At 37.3% G+C, this 20,301-nt stretch overlaps 2 protein-coding genes across 2 annotated transcripts in view; both read right to left on the minus strand.

Annotated features, from left to right (window-relative positions):
- Positions 1-1,551: 1,551 nt before the first annotated feature.
- On the minus strand, positions 1,552-8,325 carry ucp1 (uncoupling protein 1). Its single transcript, XM_084100319.1, has 7 exons — positions 8,184-8,325; positions 7,455-7,588; positions 6,237-6,444; positions 5,931-6,128; positions 4,513-4,614; positions 2,648-2,828; positions 1,552-2,207 (listed from the first exon to the last, which is right to left on the minus strand). The coding sequence occupies exons 2-7, from the start codon at positions 7,578-7,580 to the stop codon at positions 2,093-2,095; spliced, it is 930 nt and encodes a 309-aa protein (XP_083956445.1). The 5' UTR covers positions 7,581-7,588; positions 8,184-8,325; the 3' UTR covers positions 1,552-2,092.
- Positions 8,326-16,290: 7,965 nt separating this feature from the next.
- tbc1d9 (TBC1 domain family, member 9 (with GRAM domain)) overlaps positions 16,291-20,301 on the minus strand; it is a 32,996-nt gene continuing 28,985 nt past the window's right edge. The window contains exons 20-21 of the mRNA XM_084106740.1: positions 20,159-20,262; positions 16,291-19,228 (exon numbers count right to left, since the gene is read on the minus strand). Coding sequence (XP_083962866.1) covers positions 18,524-19,228; positions 20,159-20,262 — 809 coding nt within the window. The 3' untranslated portion in view covers positions 16,291-18,523. The remainder of the gene's footprint in view (positions 19,229-20,158; positions 20,263-20,301) is intronic.

Below are 20,301 nucleotides of genomic sequence, written 5' to 3' on the forward strand. Positions count from 1 at the left end.
AATAAAGCTGTTGAACCCGTTCTTCTGATCTTAATTTGGGTTCCTTGTCTATGCGCGTCTACATGGTTACTAGTCTGTCTGGTCTCTGATCTTCATCTTTGTCCTGCGAACCTAAAGCCCCTTTCACACAGCGCTTTGAACCCGGGAAATTGCCGGCAATTTGCCAGAATGCCTTCTGTGTGAATGCAAACACGACCCGGGATTGATGCTGGGATCGATGCCGGGTTGGGGACCTAGTAACATTGCCGTGTTCAGTCCCGGAACACAAGCTGTGTGAACAAAAGAAGTAATAATGCCGTGTCGTAGTGATGGCGCTGAAGCCGGGATCGTTCACCAGCTGTGAAATGAGAAAAAAAATGCACAAGCGAGAGAGAGAAATCGCAGCTCATAAGCAAACTTAAGACGCTGCTGAGACATTACAAGTTACATCGATGTCACGTGTCTTTACGGAATTTTTACGGGTTGTGTGTGAACGCACTCTCTGTTTCCGAAAAATCACTGGCAGTGTGAATGAACCAAAATCAAACGAACCCAGGTCAAATCCCGGGTTACTTTATCCGTGTATTTTCCGGAATATCTGTGTGAAAGAGGCTTAACGCTCTGCGCTGGTTTTTAAAGGTTTTTTTAAAACAAAAAAAAGGTTTGTTCCTCCTACAAATGGGAGTTCTGACTGCTGCTTTGTTTTCAAAGTCGTAAATCATGTCTTCCCTGGGGGTGTCGGTTCTCTAGCTTTAAGTGGAGACCAGATGCAACAGTTTAGGCATGATTTCTAATTATCAGAATACGAAACATTTTACACAGATTTAATTCCAGCCATCTTGCTAGTTGTGTTCGTAAGATAGCATTGATATGAAACAGTACACACTTTCATTCACACATCTAATATCTACCGATTTAATGACTTGTATGGGATCTAAACAAGTATAGACACATATAGGTTGTAGACAACAAAGAATTATGTAGTTGAACGATGTTTGATTATAGGTCAGTCAAGAATTGTTCTGGGATGAGTTTTATGGATTTTGATAAGTAAAGTCTCTTGGTGTGTAAAGTTTATGGGGTTTAAGACATTCCAATCTGAGGTCATGGATATTTCCTGCTGAAATCTGTTTTGTTCATCTCTCGTGGGACCTTGGTCTCTGTCATTCTCTTAACCAATCAGTGTTCGGCAACAAATCTAGCATTGACCAGTTATTTAGTTAGTGGGGCTCATCCCTTTGAAGTTTGCATAGTGCTGGGGGCTCTTTTAAATAGCCAGACTGGTGGCGCCGGGACCCGATGGCAAGATTGATGATGATGATGAGAAGTTCTGAACAAATCTTCCCCCTTCATTCGGCGAGAAGCGGGAAGTTTGAATTAATCTTCTGGAAGAAGATTAATTTGTGTTTGGTTCATCCTCGCAGTCGCTACATATCAACAATTATTTGCATCATCATGAATGCAGGCCTAAAAAATTTTACGAAGGGAAACTCATATTTGTTTAAATATCAATCTTATTTCACATAGTATCACAACTTAATATTCCACAGTCCCCATAAAGACATCCAGAAGTTGTATAAAGGTGTTTTATTGATGCAGACATGCATATCTTTGTGTCTTTATAGGATTCCAGTGATGAGGCAATCTCACTTTCTAGGTCATTCCAGGTTTACGTGCTGGAAAAGTTTTAGGGTTAAATAGACATTAAAGTGGTTGCTTTAAACAAAGCACTAATTGCTTAAAAAATGAGGAAAGATAAATATTCCATAAACATTATGTACATTAACATATCAAGGGGGGTGAGGTTCAGAACATCCTCTCATTTCAATCTGTGTGATGGATGATCAGTCGTTGTTCAATGGCTTCATAATTATTTATACATGAAAAATGCCCTGAAGGAGAAAGGATGGCGATCATGATCTTGAATCTGATGTTTCAATCAAATGCTCATTGATGCATCCCGTATTGTTGCTTGTTCAGCTTCCAAAGCGGAAGTCTGAAAGTGGAAGTTTCTGCGCCTGCGCTCTGGTTTTCATCGTCCCGTCAGTGGTGTTTAAAACAGCCATTCATGTGAGTCCGTGTGTTTGAAAGGATGTTAGTTCAAGTTTAGCATCTACGTGGTGGCTTCGAATCTGGCCCTGGACATCATCATAGCCCTCTTCAGCTGCTCGAACGACACAAACATCACCACGTTCCAGGAGCCCAACCTCAGGAAAGATGGAACGAAACTGAAGGAGAAAGAGAGAAAAAAGTTTCGCCTGTTAACGAAAACTATAACGATAAAGACATAGTTTCAAAAATCATTCTAATAAAAGCATAGAAACACCACAACTTTAACGGCACAGAGAAACAATATCGTTGGAATCACTTTTAAAATGATTTTTGTTTCCAGTTGATGAACAATAAAAACATTGACAGCCAATCAGAATCCATCCTGCTGTGAAGAGCTTGAGAATTTAAAGTGACAGACGACAAAACCTCAGTGCAGCATTAGATCAGGTTTTATTATTATTCACCTTTATTTAACCAGGATGCAAATGTGAAATTTACAAGTAGTCGCCAATAAAATTTCGTAATGTAACACTGATCCCAGTCGTATACTAGGCCCTGAAGTCGTAAACAGCATGCAAGACAGATAGGATCAGTTTTAAAGTGTGTGCTCGCTCACCCTTTGTAAAAGGCGGTTGGTCCCTCTTTGGTCATCATCGTCCAGGCACAGTTGATGGAGCTTCTGTACTGACCGGGAGGAGAGTTCATGTAGCGAGTCTTCACCACGTCCACTGGAGACGCGATCACGGTCGTGATGAAACCAGCGCCGAACGCAGACACGAAATGACACGGAAGATTGTCTGTGATGCAAAAACAGGAATAAATATTACTGATATGTGTGTTTGAAGGCTCTTGTTAATTTCGTTCAATGTGTCCAGTGCAAGTTATTATAGTTAACTATAACATTTTAAAAATTCATTACTTGAAATAACAAGTTAACTGAAATAAAGTTACATATTAAAAAAATATATTTCATTGCAACATTTCTCATTTTCATTTAGTTTAACCCTCTGGTGCTCATTTTTAACCGAAAGATTTAACGAATTATTTTTTTTTTTTTACTTCATCAGAATGGTACAAAACTTAGTAAAGGTTTTGGCGCTTACTATGTGAACACACACAAGCAAACAAAAAATCATGGACATCCTTTGAAATGGTTAAATGGTCCTGAAAAAAAAAAAGTCACACTTGTATTGTTTGCGGTCAAAAATGGGAAATTAAACGAATCGAAAACCAACAAATTTGATCTAGTGCAAACGTTTGGTACTGCGCCCAAACAAAACCTTACTAATCATTTTTTGAGATATCAACCTCAAATTTGGAGCACAACTTGTTTAGATTTATGGCTTTGATTTTCTCTAGGCTTCTGAGTTCTAGAGTAAAATATTATTTTTAATTTAATACTATTAGTTTTCATAATAATAAACTTAAACTTCTGCAACTTTTTTTGTTTGTTTCAGCAATAATCTTCCATGTGTCGTCTTTAAAAAGAGACCAAACTTAAGTCTGTGCTCCAAAGATTTCAAGATTTATCACAGTTTAAGTTGGAAAATTCATTTTCAGCTAATACATGGATATATCCATATATATAATTTAGTACCATAAAATCCACTAAAAATACAAATTATTAAACAAAAAACATTATCGAACTAAAATATAATACAATCATTTCATTAAAATAATAAAAAAATATATTAAAAAAAAAAGAAATATACGGACATGTTTTTTTAAAAAATACAAAAAACAACAAAATTCATAAAGAATTAACTTAAATTAAAGTGGAAAATATTAAAATATATTCTTAATATATTTACAGGTTTTACTTTAATTTTAAGTTTTAGTAGTTTGTAATGAGAGATGTAAAATTTTATTTAGGTTTAATTTATTTTATTTCGGATTTGGTTTTAGTAATTTTACTACTTAAATTAAAACATTTCAAATTCTTTGTTGTTAATAAAAAACAAAAGAACTATTTCAGTTAGTTGGCAAGGTAGCATTTCTAATTTTAGTTTAAGTTAACACTATAACGACTAGTGCTTTCACAGGCCTTCACTACAGATGTGCTGATGTAATGGTTTGCTGGTCACCAGTACTATCTTATCTGGTGGAAGTGGTTTGTACTGGTTGATTCCAACACAATCCACACTGGTTATTGGAGGTTGGACAGTAAAGGGAGGGTGTGTGAGCTTTTGACCAATCACAGACGCTCCAGCTGTGTCACCTTATGGACTCTTGGCCTGATTTCGAGGCTCCGTCACACACTGGCACGCTTTGAGTTTTGGGGAACGTGCTGAAATCATATTTTATGGATTCAATGATCCCTTCTTAATAAAAATGCTAAATAAAAGCAAGATGTTATGCTATATGAACAGGACGTTGGGAGCGACGTCAAAGAGCTCGTCCTGTTTATTTAAATATCCAACTGGCTTTTTTAAGGTTCCTGATTTCTTGGCGTACTACTGACTTTTCAGTCGTGGGTCTTACCTGACAGGAGTTTATGTTTGAGAATGGCTTCTTTGATGAGATCGTAAGACACCAGCTCTGTGCAGTTGACCAGGGCGTTCCTCGTGATGTTCGGCAGAGTTCCTGTATTCACACAAATCACATATAAATAAGATATTCATCGGGATCATCAGTGCTGTTGTTTCTTAAGCAAAGCCAGAGCCGGCATGAGAAAAACACATGCATATTAGGATTAAGAAAAAGATTTTGGCCAAAATATATGCTGTGTGCACATCTTGGAAATACATTTTTCAAAATATATTACGTAATGTACTTCAATATGCGAACAAATAGATGACTGATTACTAATGTGTTGAGAAGGAAATCGAATGCGTATCATTATATTGGATCCGTGCATCAGGTCTTAAAGTGACAGCCACCTATAAATACCTGCTACCTTAATGTTAATCAAACAACAAATCACAGCTTTAACAAACATTTATCTATTTTTAATTTATACAGTATAGTGTTATTTTAGATTTAGGCCTGATTATTAGCCTACATGTCTGCACTTGAATACACTATTTAGACCTTACTTTGTAACTTTGTTATATTAGTGTATTTGATCTTTTTTTTTTTCTTTTTTTTTTACTGACGGTTCACTTTTCCCTTTAATAATGTTTGAACTTTATTAGTTAGGCTAGTCATTTTTGCAGTGGTATCGAAGAACTTAAAAGTGTGTTTTAAGTATGGGTGTAACAATACCTTCATGTCACGATTCGATACATATCACGATACTGAACTCACGATACGATATTATTGCGATACTCCAAGTCATATGGTAAAAGGTTAACAAAAAATGCACTGTTGATTAAAATGCTAAATTTGATATTACATTGTGGGTGTAAATGAATATCTTGGACTTGGTGCTGGAAACCCAATGCACAGGACAATAGAGACACCAGAGTAAAAATATTCATGATTCTGAAGCTGAAAATACAGAATTATTTTAGACGAACATTGCACTCTGTCACTGACTAGATATATTTAAAATAATGTTGGCCACTTTTTACTGGTAACATCAGACATCTGGCATTATCAGGACACACAAATATTCCCCCATTGCATTATTAAACATTATATTAAACATTATATATAGTAACTGACAGTAAAACTGTAATTGTTTTTCTCACACAGAATTGTTTTATTTTTGGGTGAATTATACACAATACATATTGTCACAATCCACGATACATATCGCTGCATTTTTGAATTGCGATATATTGTTACACCCCTAGTTTTAAGTAATAAATGGAAAGCAGCGTTACATTATTTTTTTGCTGATCCGCTCCGTGAATCAAAAACCGTAATATGATCCAAACCGTGAGTTTTGTGATCCATTGAACCACTATTACTATAACTATAGTTAATAAAACTGTAGGGCTTGGCAGAATACACACCTTTCCACAGGCCTTTGAGGCCCTCGAGCTGGAAGATCTGCCTGTAGGCCTGCATGGTCCCGTTGTAGCGGCGGCCCACACCCTGCAGGTTCATCTGGGCCTGGAAACGCACCTTCACCACATCTGTGGGCTGAGCCACGGACACGGCCATCGCTCCTGTGGTGCAGCCCGCCAAGATCCTCACGCCCACGTTAGGGTCTGCAAGGCCAAAACCAAACCTTCATCCCAATGCCCTCACTCTCATCTAGCAGATCTTACTCTAGTCTTCTCTGTGCAGTGGTGTGTGTTATAGAGCGCTGAACTCACCGTCTTTGCCCCGCGTGTAGAAGCTCTTGACGCTGTCGTAGAGGCCGATTCGTATGGATGCGAAGGCCATCTGCCTCTGAAGACCTGCGATTAAGCCATTGTAGAGCGAGCGCGGGCCCTCGGTTCTCACCATGGTGCTGATGGTCCCGAACACACCTCGGTAACGGATGCCCTTAGCAGCGCCCGTCACCGCCTTCTCTCCCTGGATCTGGGACAATACAGTGACATGGACAGATTGTGATGGAGTGGATCAGAGGAATACTTGAGTTGCAAGTATATGTAATAATGAAAGAAATTAAAACAATGCAACTTTAAAAACAAAAATGTGTTTTTGTGTAATATATATATAGGACTGGTTTCACAGACAGGGTTTAGATTAAGCCAGGATTAGGTTTTAGTTCAATTAAGACATGCAAGTAGCTTTTATAAACATGCCTTAAAGACATTACTGATGCGCATCTTGAGATAAAACCATGTCACTGACATATTTTAAGATATATCAGTGCAACAAAAACAGCTCAAACATGCATTTTAGTCTGGGACTAGATTAAGCCTTGTCTGTGAAACCGGGGGAATATGTTTAACATATAATATTTAAATATTTAAAAAAAAGAATGTATACATTTACAATTTTAAATGTTAATACCTAACAAAATTCCCAAAACTACCCAGATTATTTATATAATATTCATAAAAATATTATTAGTGCAAAAACATAATAATATAATATATTGTAATATTTCAAAATATATTAAAATATATATTTCATTATAATTTAAATCAATCATATTCAGGAAAATATTATATATACATTTTAAATAGATTTACAATTTTAAATTATTATATATTATATAATAATAAAATGGTATGTGTATATATTTATATATATATATATATATATATATATATATTATAATGTTTAATATAGTCATATTCAGGAAGATTATAATAATTTTAAATTGATTTTTTATATAATAATATATTCTTCAGAAATCTAAAAAATAAGGTATATATTTACAATTTGAACTATTAATACAAATATTATTAATACAAATTTGAAAAATTTATATAAATATTAAACAAAGAAATAAATGAAGTAACAAAATTCCTAACTGCCCAGATTATTTATATATAATATATATAGAAGTATTATTGGTGCAAACACAGTGATGCATCAGCTCAGAGTCCAGAGGCTGTGCTGGGACGTCCCGTCTGTACCTGCAGGCGCACTTTAGCCGTGTCCAGGGGGAAGGTGACCAGATCAGCGATGCAGGCGGCCGTTCCTGCACTGAGGACCTTCACCGCCAGAGGAGGAGGAACATCGGACGGCTTCAGACCCACCATACTGACCGCTGTCAACACACACACACACACACACTCATTCTTCACTATGACCATCCTGCACATTTCACATTAATATAGTAAAGTCACACCTTTGAGGTGTGAAAACTGAGGTGCATCCTGGGATGCTTTTACATGATGCACACTTGTTGCACACACTACAGCATACTCTATGTTTCATCCATTAAACATATTTCTTTAAGAAATTCATATTTAGGCACACATAATTGTCTGCAACACTAATTTCAAGCATTTCAGCAGAAGCCTCGTGATCAAAAACTTTGTAAAATCATGAGAAATATAAACTCAAGCTTTTGACCGGCGTTGTAAATATTTACAACACATGCAAATGATCTCCAAGTAAAGATCAAAGTATTTCAGCTAGCGTGTGTACTTTCATAACACAATATGAATAATATTACAAGTAATACATTACACTATTTTAAAGAATATAATTATATATCACAAATTTATTCAGAAATTTAAATGATATTTTATAAAATATTTGATTATAAACTCATGTTCTGATTCATAGACCACACACACACACACAGACACACATGTCCACACATACACACACACACACACAGCTGTAAGATGACTGACCTGCGAGTGAATTCCTCTGTCTGATGGAGTGACAGGGCTGTGAGGATGAAAACCAGAGCTTTGGAGGGAAGAGGACAGGTTTGCTCCTTCTTTATATATCATTCTCCAAGACGGGCTTTTCCCTCCTCCGCTCGGGGAGGTGTTCCTCTGGGAACGATTACTGGCCAACACAAAGTCCACCCTTCAGCACAGAGTCCAAAACATCCCACATCCAGATAAACAAGCCTTTCAGATAACTTAGTGGACACAAAGCTGGCCAAAACTTGAATCGTTGCATCAATGAATGACTACAATTACAACGTGTTGGTGTGTTCCCTTAACAAAACATTCCCTTCAGCTTTAAGCAGGATAGTGTGATTATATCTGTTCATTGCAATGCTGATTGGAGATGTTTGTCATATAGCTAATAATGAGAGTGCAGATGCATTGAAGGAGATCAACAACGCTCTCGGCCAATAGCAGAGCCGGGACCGTCCTGCGGGGTCTCAAAGATGATTGGCTTCATGGCAGGGTGGGAAACCAAACAACAAACCTTTAGGAATGTCTATAAATTTCTGTTTAACAGATGGAGGAAAACACTCAATCACTGCACAAGTCTAATCAAACACAATAGTACAACCTGTACGTTCCTCAACAAATATGTTCTGCTAAAACTAAACGAAGTGCTCCAATTATACCTTCATTAAAAGTCAAAGACCTCTCTGGTTCTTTGAGCAAATATGGTTAAATTGATATTGAATTGATTTCAATATCTAAATTGAATTGAACCATCAATATCATCAAAGGACCAATAAAATGTGATATCTCTGCCACTGCTTTACCAAAAAAAAAAAAAAAAAAAATGTAAATGATAAATTTATATTTAAATTAAACATATAGCAAGTATTAATAATAATAATAATTCAAAATTATTAAAATTGAACATTTTTCTGCCACTGCATTACCAAATGAACTATAAATGCAATTTTTTTTATTAAAATTGACTATATAAATATTATTAATAAATAAAATAATTATACAATAATTATTAATATTATTAATAATAATCCTACATACAACCATTCAAATGAACAAAATTAAATGGTTAAAATCTAATTAAAATGTGATTTCTCCTCCACTGCGTTACCAAAAAACTATAAATGCTAAATGTATATTTAAATTAAACATTTAAATATTAATAATAATAATAATAATAATAATAATTTAAAATCATTGAAATAGAACTGTGATTTCTCCGCAACTGCATTAGCAAAAACTATAAAGGCTAAATGTATATTTAAATTAAATATATAGATATTATGAATAATTAAGACAATAATAATTATTAACAACAATATTATTATTATTATTATTATTAATACTAATTCTACATACAGATATCATCAAACAACTGTTAAAATTGAACTAAAATTTGATTTCTCCGCCACTGCATTACAAAAAAAACATTTTGAATATTAAAAAATATTAAAAAAATATTAAATAAATTAATCTCACACATCAATTTTTTTTAAAAGTAGCTAACTGAATCAAAGCTATTAAAGAGAGAAATATCTTTCAGATATTGTCAGATTATATAATAATAATAAATAATAATAAAAAAAACAGATAAGTATTTTTATGGCACAAAGACAATTAGAGTGACAGCATTCAACTTTAACCTACCCAAAATAAATAAATAAATAAATATATATATATATATATATATATATATATATATATATATATATCAGACAAAAATGGTGAATAATGATTAATATCATTAAACCAAACATTTTACTACATAAAAGCAAGAGTAAAATCATGTTTGTCATGATTATTCCATTGACAATGAGTCACCAGCAAATCAATGCACTGAAATGAACCGATTTCCTAAAACTAACCGTCAGAACCAATTCACTGAAAGAGGGAGGGGGATATTCTAGCTGTGATTGCTTGAATGCAATGAAAAACATATGAGCTACTCAAAAATCAACATATATATGCTCAGCTCTTTGTCAATCTGATCTGAGCTTCACTGTACGGTGTGATTCCCACTCGAGAGCGGCCCAGCAGTGGTGTAATGTTTATCTGAGTCTAATGTTTATGTGAAGGTGCGACTGAAGTTCATGAGGACTGATAACAGGCTTTCACCTTATGCAAGAGCCCAGACAAAAGCCACCAGATGCAGCTGGATCATTATCTTCAGCATCTGCTGACTCTCTTATGAACCACAGCTTATCACAGGTACATCAAGACTGAGACTTATTTTACGTCCAGTTCTGATGACTTTTAATCTGGTCCACACTGTCATAATAACAATAATAAATATAGCTGCTAGCAGCCATTATCGGGGCAAAGCACAAATAACACGATAAGCCATGCCAACATGGCTGGGAGTGTCAGACCAACTGCAACAACAAGCAATTAAATACATTTTAAGATGATTTTAGTCAAAATGGATGAAAAATCATAAATACAGTCACTAGTGATATGATTTAACAGATTAACACTTTCGACCGATAGGTGGCGCTGTGACCAAATTGATGTGGTGTGGTCAGAGTGAGGTGACGATAAAAAAAGCACGCTTTTTACTGCTTTTACTGCTTTTTCAGTAAAAAAAGCACGATAAAATTCAAAATGGCCGACGTGGGAAAATGTGGGTATCATTTGACTCTGCATGCTGGACCAAATCTAAAGAGACCATTTGTGATTTTTGGGCAAACCGTTCAGAAGTTATTAGCAAAAAGAGCCATTTTTCATATCTCCTGATCACTAGGTGGCACTGCACCAAAACTGTGCAGGTATCCTCAGGTTATGGTTGTCATAACATACACCAAGTTTGGTCAGAATTAGCTAAAGCGTTGCAGAGATATATCCTCACTTTCATTTTGGCATTCTCTTCATCAAATTCATTCACACGTTATTCGAGAACGGTTTGACGAATCAACTAGAAATCCACAACTTTTTGTCAGCATGGTCTAAAGATGATCTGGTTAAATTTTCGTGAATATTGGAGCAATGGCCTAGGAGTTCAAAAAAGTATTTTTTCGGAAAATAGAAACCCAAGGAATTCCAAAATTGTTATGGTGACAGTTCAGACTGTCCTCTATCGGTGTGCCAAATTTCATAACTTTCCCAAAAGCAGTTCTATGGGCTGCCATAGACTTCCAGAGCGGAAAAAGAAACGGGAGAATAATAATAATAATACGAATGCCAACGGATGCAATAGGTGCCCGTATACTAACATACTGTATGCTTATAATTACTGTATATACGAACAGTGGTTTGCATGCTTGCAATGCATTGGCCAGGTTTTCATGTCTGCATTATAGACAATACAGCAAACTCTGTATGACATTACATGCATGTCTCAAAGGATAAAACAACACAACACGACACGACAACGATGTACTAAAAACGGAAACGTTTTTCCTTTGTGTTTTTGGCGTACTGTCGACAACGTCAAAACGATCCCCGTTCACACGGATGCACGAAAACAATTAAAAACTCTTTATTATTCATGCCAGGCCAGTAGATGGCGATGCCACTTTGTAAAGAAACACTACGCACCTATGGACTGAACACGTAATACTCATGAATACGCATGAAGTCACCATTTCTGCATTTTTGTAGTTTTACACAGACGAAAATGCTATCGTTTTCAAAAGTTTGCGTTTTCAGGCCGTTGTCGTGTAAATTAACGACCAAGACACATAAAACGCTTTACGTTTTTAGTTGAAAATGGTGTTGTGTAAATGGACCCTCAATTTATATTTAAATTAAAAGTATAAATACTAATGCTAAAAATAATAATACACAAAAAAAGTAATAATAATTATTAATTATTACGTATTATTATTTTTATGAATAATAGTTATTATATTTGATTGCTGTACTAATGATAATAATAATAATAATTATAATTAGCATCATAATCATAATAATTCTGGCCTTTTGCCGAGTTTGCAAAAATGATTAACCTATTAATTAGATAAATTCGATGAATTAATGAATGAATTAATGAATGAATTAACAAATAAATAATTAATAAATTAACAGATACATAAAGTAATGAATATATAAATACATAAACAAACAAGAAAGAAAGAAAGAACGTTAAAAATAAAATGGCACATAATACTGACCTCGAAGGCTGAAGGAATAACTGTTTTAAATGCAGTTTTACTTCATTCATCATATCAATTAATAAAATATTAATTTTAAAAATCTTAAAACTTAAAATAATTTTAAACAACTTTTTGTGTTTTAAACACACATCAGTGCATTAATTATGCTGACACTTAAATTGCAACAGAGAGCTGCTACACAGATTGTCGAGTGTGCAGATTAAAGTAGACTTTGATTTTTTTGGTTAATTCATAAACGACAAAATGTACAGGGATGAATGACTGTTTGTATTGCTTTACAATCTATGGCACAATACTTGGATCGAGAGTACAAAAGATTGAGGTTAAAGATCAAACAATCCTTGATAGGTGAGCGGATAACCAGAGCAGATAAACAGCTGATTCTCAAGAGGTTCATGATGGGAAACTGCTTTGGCGTGTAGTAAAGAGCTTTCTTTACAGGGGGTTTTGATTCGAAGAAAAGAAGAGGTGCTCATTAAAGCTTAGAGAAGGGCTTCTGCCAGGTAATGACGCAAGGCTTGTTGACGGAGACAGCATGGTGTCTTTATTTGAGTGCCAAGTATCTCCTGTGCTGGGACGATCAGGGGACACTAGCGTCTGATTGGACGGCTCCGCTCACACCCTCTGAACGTCAGCGGTGGCCCGACAGAGAGAGCAGGGAGTGCATCGGCATTTCTTTCAGGACACACCACTTCGTTACAGCCCTGAACTCACAGACAGCAGAGAGTTGAAACACTCAGTCAAATGTGTGCAGATGAAAGTGTTTCTCTACTGGCCTCTAGTGGACAGGACTCTCAGCAGCGTCACACTCAGCATGACCAAGCAGAAAAACACAATCCTTCTGCTGGAGTCTGTGAGGTACACAAAATGTCCACAGAGACATAAAATGTCCCCCCAGAAACTTTGCGTTCCCTGTCCTCGAGACATAAAATGTCCCCCCAGACATAAAATGTCCCCCCAGAAACTTTGCGTTCCGCGTTCCCTGTCCCCCGAGACATAAAATGTCCCCCCAGACATAAATGTCCCCCCAGAAACTTTGCGTTCCGTCCCACGGGACATAAAATGTCCCCCCAGAAACTTTGCGTTCCCTGTCCCTGAGACATAAAATGTCCCCCCATAAACTTTGCGTTCCCTGTCCACGAGCCATAAAATGTCCCCCCAGAAACTTTGCGTTCCCTGTCCACAGACATAAAATGTCCCGCCAGAAACTTTGCGTTCCCTGTCCACGAGACATCAAATGTCCCCCAAGAAACTTTGCGTTCCCTGTCCACGAGACATAAAATGTCCCCCCAGAAACTTTGCGTTCCCTGTCCACAGAGACATAAAATGTCCCCGAGACATAAAATGTCCCCCCAGAAACTTTGCGTTCCCTGTCCCCGAGACATAAAATGTCCACGAGACATAAAATGTCCCCCCAGAAACTTTGTGTTCCCTGTCCCCCGAGACATAAAATGTCCCCGAGACATAAAATGTCCCCCCAGAAACTTTGTGTTCCCTGTCCCCCGAGACATAAAATGTCCCCCCAGAAACTTTGCGTTCCCTGTCCACAGAGACATAAAATGTCCCCCCAGAAACTTTGTGTTCCCTGTCCCCCGAGACATAAAATGTCCCCGAGACATAAAATGTCCCCCCAGAAACTTTGCGTTCCCTGTCCACAGACATAAAATGTCCCCCCAGTAACTTTGCGTTCCCTGTCCACAGACATAAAATGTCCCCCCAGAAACTTTGCGTTCCCTGTCCACAGACATAAAATGTCCCCGAGACATAAAATGTCCCCCCAGAAACTTTGTGTTCCCTGTCCCCCGAGACATAAAATGTCCACGAGACATAAAATGTCCCCCCAGAAACTTTGCGTTCCCTGTCCACAGAGACATAAAATGTCCCCCCAGAAACTTTGTGTTCCCTGTCCCCCGAGACATAAAATGTCCCCGAGACATAAAATGTCCCCCCAGAAACTTTGCGTTCCCTGTCCCCGAGACATAAAATGTCCCCCCAGAAACTTTGCGTTCCGCGTTCCCTGTCCCCCGAGACATAAAATGTCCCCCCAGAAACTTTGCGTTCCCTGTCCTCGAGAAACTTTGTGTTCCCTGTCCACGAGACATAAAATGTACCCCCAGAAACTTTGCGTTCCGTCCACAGAGCCATAAAATGTCCCCCGAGAAACTTTGCGTTCCCTATCCACAGAGACATAAAATGTCCCCCCAGAAACTTTGCGTTCCCTGTCCCTGAGACATAAAATGTCCCCCCAGAAACTTTGTGTTCCCTGTCCGAAACATAAAATGTCCCCCAGACATAAAATGTCCCCCCAGAAACTTTGCGTTCCGCGTTCCCTGTCCCCCGAGACATAAAATGTCCCCCCAGAAAATGTGCGTTCCCTGTCCCCCGAGACATAAAATGTCCCCCCAGAAACTTTGCGTTCCGCGTTCCCTGTCCCCCGAGACATAAAATGTCCCCCCAGAAACTTTGCGTTCCGTCCCCGAGACATAAAATGTCCCCCGAGACATAAAATGTCCCCCCAGACATAAATGTCCCCCCAGAAACTTTGCGTTCCCTGTCCCCCGAGACATAAAATGTCCCCCCAGAAACTTTGCGTTCCGTCCCCGAGACATAAAATGTCCCCCGAGACATAAAATGTCCCCCCAGACATAAATGTCCCCCCAGAAACTTTGCGTTCCCTGTCCCCCGAGACATAAAATGTCCCCCCAGAAACTTTGCGTTCCGTCCCCGAGACATAAAATGTCCCCCGAGACATAAAATGTCCCCCCAGACATAAATGTCCCCCCAGAAACTTTGCGTTCCCTGTCCCTGAGACATAAAATGTCCCCCCAGAAACTTTGTGTTCCCTGTCCGAGACATAAAATGTCCCCCCAGACATAAAATGTCCCCCCAGAAACTTTGTGTTCCCTGTCCGAGACATAAAATGTCCCCCCAGACATAAAATGTCCCCCCAGAAACTTTGTGTTCCCTGTCCGAGACATAAAATGTCCCCCAGACATAAAATGTCCCCCCAGAAACTTTGCGTTCCGCGTTCCCTGTCCCCCGAGACATAAAATGTCCCCCCAGAAAATGTGCGTTCCCTGTCCCCTGAGACATAAAATGTCCCCCCAGAAACTTTGCGTTCCGTCCACAGAGCCATAAAATGTCCCCCGAGAAACTTTGCGTTCCCTGTCCACAGAGACATAAAATGTCCCCCCAGAAACTTTGTGTTCCCTGTCCGAGACATAAAATGTCCCCCCAGACATAAAATGTCCCCTCAGAAACTTTGCGTTCCCTGTCCCCGAGACATAAAATGTCCCCTCAGAAACTTTGCGTTCCCTGTCCCCCGAGACATAAAATGTCCCCCCAGAAACTTTGCGTTCCCTGTCCTCGAGACATAAAATGTCCCCCCAGAAACTTTGCGTTCCCTGTCCCCCGAGACATAAAATGTCCTCAAAGCAAAAGCATTGACATTTATTCCCCCCTCCCATTTGTAAATTTATGCAAATTGTAGTGTTGACAATGAATCATGAAGATTTAAAAAAAAAATCAGAATTTTTTTTTTTCTGAGATGAAGTTCATCAATAACTACGAACTAAAATTTGGACGCAAACTAGCTAGTCACTTCCGTTCCAGCTTTACTTAGCATTAATCTGTTCCCTTACCCATTCTAGCTTAAAAAAAAACCTTTTTTTTTTAAACTTACAGGATTTCCCTAAAAAAAATTTTATTTTATTTTTTATTTTTACTGATTTAAGATTTACTGATGAAAACAATGAAACCACATCAATCGGGGTCTTAAATGACTTTAAGCATGTCTCAAAAACTTGGATAAAACTTTTGTTTGACCTGAGATGGAGGAAAAACATTTCCTAAAGGTTCTTTCACTGAGACAATTTACTTCATTCTTAATAGTTTCACACCGCTTTCTGTCCCTCATTTCATGGAAATGCCAAGCAGCAAAAGAAGCAGAACTGAAGAGTGTCTGATAACAGGACAGGACGTTTCCTTTCATACATTTAATTCCGGGAAGTGGTCTGAATCATTTACAGGTCAATTTGAACCATTCACAATAAAAACAGAAACTTAAAAACAGCAGCATGAAATAAAGTAGAAACTCGTCTATTTAAAAAAAAATAATAATAATAAGTTAGGAGAAGACATCATGCCTTTAAGGACACAGCAAATGAAAAACTGTACAGGATACACTATAATAAACGGTGAACGTCAGATATTATACACAGCTGGACCGCATCGTCTCTCAGCCCATTCATATCGAAGACTTCAGGTTACGAACATCCTCACTTTTTACAAAGAAGAACAACCCAAAGTGCAGGTGCAAAGGAAGTGAGAGAGGAGGAGAGAAACGAGAAATCTGGGAAATTACAGGTGATTTTGTGGCACATCGTTCCAACAACTCCAGTATTTCACGTCCCAGTTTGTCGGGATAAACCTCACATACGTATTTCCCCATTATTCCAGTGAACGCTCTCACATTAAAGATGCTTTACTATACTGTAAAAACAAAACCATTCTCTTAATCTGTATTTTTGTCTTATTTTTAAAGTCAAAATATCTAGATTGCACAAGGCTATTTCAGAGAATATGATATATATTAAAGTATGCAGTTTAATTGTATCGTTCTCCCAAATAAACTTGTTTTAAAATGGCTTTTTTTAATAGCATAAATCTAAACATTTCTATTGAGGTTCATCCTTTTCCAAAAAAATAAAATAAATAAATAAAAATGAATAAATTCAATATATTTTCTAAAAAAAGTAATGTGATTGCACGCAGTTTTGTTTCCCAAGTAAACTGATATTGTTTTTTTTTTTAGGATGTTTAGATACATTTATTGGAACACAACCTAAAAATACGGATTAAGAAAATGTTTTCTAGTGAGCTATTCTAGTCACGATTACTGTGATAACAGTCTAACTGTATTAGATACTATTAGTAAACATTTCTGTATATAAAGTACATCAAGCACATTGTAGTATCCAACAGCTCCTCTCAGACTCTGTACAGGTAAAAAGGTCATTCTGTTGGTCACATGATGAGCCTCTGGGGAAACTCGTTACCGTCGGTCCATAACGAGCTCACGCAGACATGAAGCCTCTGAAGTCTCCATTGGTTTAGAGGAGATGAATCCGGTGGCCAGTTAAAAATGAAAGCTCTCTCATCATTTGCTGACCCTCATGTCGTTCCAAATTTTGACTTTTTAATGTAGAACACAAAAGGAGATATTTAGCCGAATGTCCATACTGCTCATTTCCATACAATTCAAGTTAATGGGGTCTGGAGATTTTGATCTTCTAATGACAATAAAAGTGGCCAAAATAATTTGTCGTTCAATAGGTTTGTGCGAGGAACATACTAGAATTTAAGTCGTTATTTGCTATTGTATGGTTTAAAGGGATAGTTCGCCCCAAAAATTAACTACTCACCCTCATGTCGTTCCAAACCCTTAAGACTTTCGTTCATCTTAGGAACACAAATAAAGATATTTTTAATAATATTTTAATGATTTCTGTCCCTCCATTGACAGCAACAACTACCATTTTGACGCTTCAGAAAGTTCATAAAGAGATCGCAAAACTAATCCATATGAATTGAGCGGTTTAGTCTAAATTTTCTGAAGAGACTCGATCGCTTTATATGACGAACAGATTTCATTTAGATTGAGTTCATGAATGTTTATATGTGAATAAAAGAATAAATCCAATCTGTACATCATATAAAGTGAATCACCACTAGAATCACCACTTGATTCATATGGATTAGTTTTACGATCTCTTTATGAACTTTCTGATGCGTCAAAGTGTTAGTTGCGTTTCTGTCAATGGAGGGACAGAAATCTCTCAGATTTCATCAAAAACATCTTTATTTTTGTTCCGAAGATGAACGAAAGTTTTACGGGTTTGGAACAACATGAGGGTGAGTAATTAATGGCATCATTTTCATTTTTAGGTGAACTATCCCTTTAAGAAAACTCAATAAATAGTGCACAAGCAATTTTTGCGGTGCTTTTTGTCCATTTTTAGCTTGACAGAGATGGTCACCATCTACCTTCATTGTGTGGGGGAAAACTAGCATTAACTTTCCACTAAATAACCGTGTTTCACAGAAGAAAAAACATCACGGAACGACATGACAGTGAGTAAACGATGCTGGAATTCTCATTTTTGGATGAACTACAGTTTGTGAATGGAGGGGTAATAGTTTTTTTGTAGCACGTTAGCCTGATAGCGAGATCTCATAGTCACTGACGGACATGTGTTGCTGCCCCACCTTGCGAACGTTCTTGGCGTTGGTAATTCTTGCGGCGATCTCGACGGGCTTCTCGAAGTACTGTACCAGGGCATGTTCGGTGAGCACAGAGGCCAGGAACTGCTCGAACGAGATGGCCCAGTCCTTATCCACGCTGGCGCTGTGAGGGAGACCACCTCTCCCATGATGCACTGCTCCTCTATGCGTCCCGCCGTTGCGTATGAGAACCGTGTCGTCCGTGATGTCCTCGCACTGAAGCTCGTGGGAGCCGGCGCTCAGGACGGAGTACGAGGACATGGACGTGTCGTCTTTGGTCTCGTCGTCTGAGATGAGCATGGCGGAGGACGTGCCGGTGTCTTTCGGTGACGAATCCTCGGGTTTGATGATGTCTAACGGGCCCGTGATGCAGGAGTTGATCTCGGGATCGCAAGGTTTGTGTCTCGCTCTCTCTCGCTTGCTCATGCGCACTGGGATGCGGTCGTCCTCTTCGTCTTCGTCCTCCTCCTCCTCCTCGTCGTTGTCCTTGTTGTTGGGACAGTTGAAGAGTTTTCCCACCTCTCCCATCTCCAGGAGCAGACTGGTGACCGTGGCGGTGGCGTGATACAGCTCCTGCTCGCTCGGGTCTTCGCTGAACATGTTGTAGAGAGTCTTGCACAGCTCGATGAACTGACTCTGAAGACAGAAGAGAAGAGAAACATATACATCAGAACAGAGTCACATTTAACCTGTGAATAAACTAACCTGATGTCCTTGTCTCGCAGTAGATTTATTTAAATATGTTTATTAGACATAAGTTGCTGTTAATAACAACTAATTAATTCCTGTGTGTGTCTATATACATATACGTAAATATATACACACACAGTATTTTATATTGTATCATGTCATAATATAATATAATATATAAATGCTGAAAATTATATAAAAGTTAAGAAATGTCATTATTATATATATATATATATATATATATATATATATATATATATATATATATATATATATATATATATATATATATATATATATAATCAGTTTAGGTTTAGCGAAAAATTTCAATATTTTTATATATATATATATATATATATATAAACAAAATAATCATTTAGTTTGTTTTATTTATATTATCTAATACATAATACATTTAATTCTATTTATTAAATTAAAAAACTACATATACATACATTATTTATCATTTTTATTTATTTATATATATTTAGTTTATTCATATATGTTAGTAATTTGTGTTTTTAGTCTGAAATTACTTCTTTTTTTATCAGAGAAATCATGATTTCAACAAACAATCATTGTTGTAAAATAGAATCAAATTATTTAAATGTCAAAAGCAAAATATACTAGCTATCCAGTGAAAATAATGCATGTTTTCCACTGACGGTTTATCACATTCAAGTCAGCATGAATTCAAAAGATCCCATGTTAACGTTCTTAATTCACATTCCTGGTCTCACTGTGTAATACACTGCCAAAAAAGAAAAGTTAATCTTCGTGCTCAGCCTCTGAAATTACTTTTCTTTACATCTGATGGGTTGGGAATGGAAAACCATGTATCTTTAATAGGTCTTGAAGTAACTTTATTTGATGTACCTGGTTGAGTTTGGGCAGATCCTTCATGTTCTCCAGCTTAGCTTTGGTCTCCTGGTTCCACAGGCGCAGGTACGTGCGGTAATCTGGAGTGTGTGTTTTCTTAGCTACAGCACAGACAGAAAGAAGCCTTACTGCATGCTGCA

The sequence above is a fragment of the Abramis brama genome (assembly GCF_963993115.1).
Source record: "Abramis brama genome assembly, chromosome: 2".
Lineage (NCBI taxonomy): Eukaryota > Metazoa > Chordata > Actinopteri > Cypriniformes > Leuciscidae > Abramis > Abramis brama.

What these genes read in the sequence shown, in the direction of transcription:
- ucp1 (XM_084100319.1), bottom strand. Translation starts at nt 7,580, where the DNA reads ATGGTGGGTCTGAAGCCGTCCGATGTTCCTCCTCCTCTGGCGGTGAAG. An exon ending in CGGCTAAAGTGCGCCTGCAG is followed by an intron (nt 6,445 to 7,454) that starts GTACAGACGGGA and finishes GTATTGTCCCAG; the next exon opens with ATCCAGGGAGAGAAGGCGGT. An exon ending in CCAACCGCCTTTTACAAAGG is followed by an intron (nt 2,208 to 2,647) that starts GTGAGCGAGCAC and finishes TTTCTCCTTCAG; the next exon opens with TTTCGTTCCATCTTTCCTGA.